Raw genomic sequence first — 3,926 nt, 5'->3', positions numbered from 1 at the left:
CGATAGAATACAATAAAATAAATAAAAAAACCTTCCATTTCCATGCTTAATTCTAAAAAATAATTAGCGTCGTAATAAATTTAAAATTCGAAAAATTCATATCGAGCAATGTGACAATTAAATAAGCCTTTAAATCGAAATTTTGGTCAAATTGCCTGAATTTTTGATATGAATTAGTTTGAGGTATGTAATAACAATAAGTGACAGTAATTTTTTGTTCAACCCCCGGCCAAGGGTAAAGAAAGATAAAACAAAGGGGTTTTTCAAGATAATTCAATACGGGTAAGGGCTAGAAAAAAAAGTTTCGTATAAAAATTGTAAAGCATACAATTCTACATAAAAATGGCCTCTTGACTTTTTCTTGTACTATTAAAATTAACAGAGTTAGGGCGGCAGAAAAATGAATGAATTTTGTCATTTTTTTTTCGATCTACTCTAAAAAATGTAACCTTTCTTTTCAGAGAAATAGATATATTTTTTAATTTTTAATAAGAAAGTTATAACAATTTCAAATTTGTTGTTCACCCCCCTAAACAGAGATTTTAACAAAAACCCCGAAACAGGTCAATTTAATTTTGTCAATTTGTTTACATAAGTCATATTTTTAAGCCCTTTTGAGTGAATATGATTTTTTTTATAAATAAAAAATATAGTTTTTCTGAAATAAAAAAAAGGGTAGCACCCCCAAACATGGAATCACTTGCGAAATATTTGTTTTTTATCATAAGTAATTTCCATTTTGTTTCATTTCAAAATATTGATTAGAACCCCAGAAATTTTGAAAAAACTGTTTTGGGGGGCGAACTTTGAGGGTGTATTTCACCCCGTAAATATGTTTTTTTGCCGATAAAAAAGATACGTGTCTCTTTACATTTTTTTTAGAGTAAATTGCAAAAAAAATTACAAAATTTATTCGTTTTTCTGCTCGTTATGATTTTTTAAAATTTCTGAAGTCTTCCCTTAACTTTTAGCCTCCCAAACTCCGATAATTTTAATAGTACAAGAAAAAGTCAAGATACGATTTTTATGTAGAATTGTATGCTTTACAACTTTTATAAGAAACTTTTTTCCTAGTCCTTGCCCCTTTCCAGTTATCTTGGAAAACTCCTTTGTTTTATCTTTTTTCACCCTTGGCCGAGGGTTGAACAAAAAATTACTGTCACTTATTGTTATAACATACCTCAAACTAACTCATATCAAAAATTCAGGCAAGTTGACCAAAATTTTGATTTAAAGGCTTATTTAATTAGACTATAAGCTGTTAAACAATATGCAATTCAGTTGGTATCTGGAATTGGACTGTGTCTGAGTGTTTTTCGAGTAACACTTGCCGTCTTCGTTTTGGGGAGATATTTCTAAAATATCAAGTCGAAACTCGATAATTGTTGAAACGGCCGAGATATACTCTAAAAAATGTGTAATTTTGGACACGATTTCACAAGAATCACAACGAATATAAATCGAATATCTCGGTTAAAGTTCAAGAGACGAACACAGCGCAAGCTCGCAACTATCGAGACATATCCACGCCTTGTGTCTCCCATCGACGCGATCTATGTCCAGTTTTTTTATAATCTGTAGGGAAATATTTGTTTTTTTTTTCCAAACGACCGCCACCTTTTCCGCGCCGTCCCTCACCATCCCGGCCTCGCTTCCATCATTTTCATCTGTCGTATCGTACCGTCCTTAGACATATGTACACAGAAATCAACAATCAATAACTATTTCCTGTACCACTAACGTTTAATGACGAACAACTTACCAACTAATCAATAATAAGTTAAATAAAATGAACGACAAAACCAAAAAAAAGGCAAAAAGAGGAAAAAAAAATTCGGAAATAAACTGATTAGTAATAACTCACTGATGGACTTTTTCTCTTGTGCTTTTTCTTCGACTTTTTCTTCCGGTACTCCTCGGCGCTGTCGTCCGTGTAAGGCGTGGGGCTCTTCGACTTGTTCCGCTTCGACTTCTTGTGCTTCTCGCTGTCCGATTCGCTCGTGCTCGACGACTTGTACTTCTTGCTCTTCTTCTTCTTGGATTTCTTCGAGCGCGAGTGGTGGTGGCTGCACGACTCCTCCATCTCGTGCTGGAAATCCTTAAACAGAGCAAAGTTAACGGCTTGCTCCCCCGAACGGGAACCGAGTAGTTACTTTGTACACTTTAACTCTCTCCGAATCGGAATCGAAAGCCACGAACTCCTTCTCGCTCTCCAGTTTCGGCCTCACTTCGTCCCACGACAGCTCGAAGTCTACGTTAAGCTCGCGCAGGAGGTTCTTGAAGTTGTTCTCCAGCTTTTTCAGTCGCTTCGTCTCCTCCTTCAAACGCTCCTTTTCTTTGACTTCCGCCTAAAAAAAAATATACATGTTTCAAGATTAATTTCAGTTTAAAATCTACTTTTACCTTTTCCAGGAACGAGTTGAACGTCAGCTTGACGTTCCCAGCGTCTAAAGTCGCAGATCTTTTATCTTCGCAGATGACTGTGGCGAACTGGTCGAAAGTCGTGTCCACTTTAACCTCGAAGTCCTTCTCCCGGAGGATCTCCTTGATGATTTTTTTCTCGTCGTGGAAACGCGACTTCAGGTCCTCCACGTAGAATTTGAAGAGGTCTAGAGGCGTCGAACCGCTCTGACCTGGAACGAGAAAGATCCGAATTAGTCGATAACTTTTCAGGACTGATACACCAGGAAAATTAGCGAAAATAAAAAAGAAACGAAAAAAGTCCTATCCGCGAGGTTATTGTAAAATTGTCTAAAGGAACATAATACGAGACATCTCTCGTCTCGTGAGTCAAAAAATTTGATTAGCCAACTTTTCTGTTTAAACAAATAAGTGAGGAAAACAGTTTTTTCACTTTGCAGGGAAAACCATCAATTTTAGCGAAAAGTGACTCAGACAGCTCGTAGGGCATAAAATTATCTACAAAATGAGACCTGTTAAATTAAAATCGGTTAATAAACAAAAAAGTTATTGCAAAAAAACAAGAAAAGTGCCCATTTTTTCATTTGTTTATAACTATCGCATTTATTGTTAAAATTTTATAAAACCTATGACAAGTTGAGGGTTTTGTCATACTTTAAAAGTGTGCCAAAAGTGGGCGCTGTAGGTGCAATAGTTTTCGCACAATTCTATTTGTTTATAGCGGAGGCTCCAAAAGTTATGAACTTTAAGCCTCTGTACAGGCGTTAATTTTCAATCAAACATGATTCTGAAAGCGTCATTGTAATCTTAAAGACGCAATTAAGCGACCTATTAAAAAATATCACCGTTTTTTTGACATTAACATTCTCAAATTGTGCATTAAAAAACCGTGCGTTTTTCGCTTATAAACAATTTGAATAAAATTGTTGCTATTTATGCTACCTCATCGAAAATAGATTCAATGGATAGCTGGCAAAAAAATACAATTTTTTTTTAAAAAAAAGCACCCTCTACTACCAAACAGGAGCCAAGATAAGAATTAAAAAAAAAAAATCGTAGCCGCAATTGTTTATAAACATTAAGACTTGAATTTTTCGCAAAATAAAGTTTACGACGTAAACTACGTTTTCCCGTTCAAATTGATGCGCGCTGTAAATCTTTGCAATATCTCGGCTTTTATTCATCGTAGAAACTTCTTTTTTTAAACTGGAGTAGCTGGACAAAAAAATAATAATGGGCATATTTACGAATTCGTAGAATAGCCCTGAACCCCCAGAAAAAATGCATCTTTTATACTGAATTTTTTTTAATTTACAAAAATTTCACAAAAATTATTGTTAAACGAAATATTAATTAAAATTTCAATTTCGGAATTATTTTACTATTATTAAATAAATAAATGAAGCTATCGTTCATTTAAAAAGTTATTTCTTTTACATATTAAGGCAAAGTAAACTTGTTTTTTCAATATTTTGTTAACTATTTAATTACGATTTAAATGTAAA

General features: G+C 34.1%; 1 protein-coding gene across 1 annotated transcript; it reads right to left on the bottom strand.

Moving 5' to 3' along the window:
• Window positions 1–1,731: 1,731 nt before the first annotated feature.
• Window positions 1,732–2,633, bottom strand: LOC111692859 (pre-mRNA-processing factor 40 homolog A-like; the record flags this gene model as incomplete). The annotated part of the gene is made up of 3 exons (XM_023456986.1): window positions 1,732–2,098; window positions 2,154–2,348; window positions 2,404–2,633. Coding segments are annotated over 3 exons (674 nt in total), but the record flags the coding sequence as incomplete, so codon positions are not given.
• Window positions 2,634–3,926: the final 1,293 nt, after the last annotated feature.

Source organism: Anoplophora glabripennis, unplaced genomic scaffold, assembly GCF_000390285.2.
Source record: "Anoplophora glabripennis isolate ALB-LARVAE unplaced genomic scaffold, Agla_2.0 scaffold4215, whole genome shotgun sequence".
Taxonomy (NCBI): Eukaryota; Metazoa; Arthropoda; class Insecta; order Coleoptera; family Cerambycidae; genus Anoplophora; species Anoplophora glabripennis.
The sequence above is the reverse complement of the archived record's forward strand: the minus strand, read 5'-3'. Positions and strand labels throughout refer to the sequence as shown.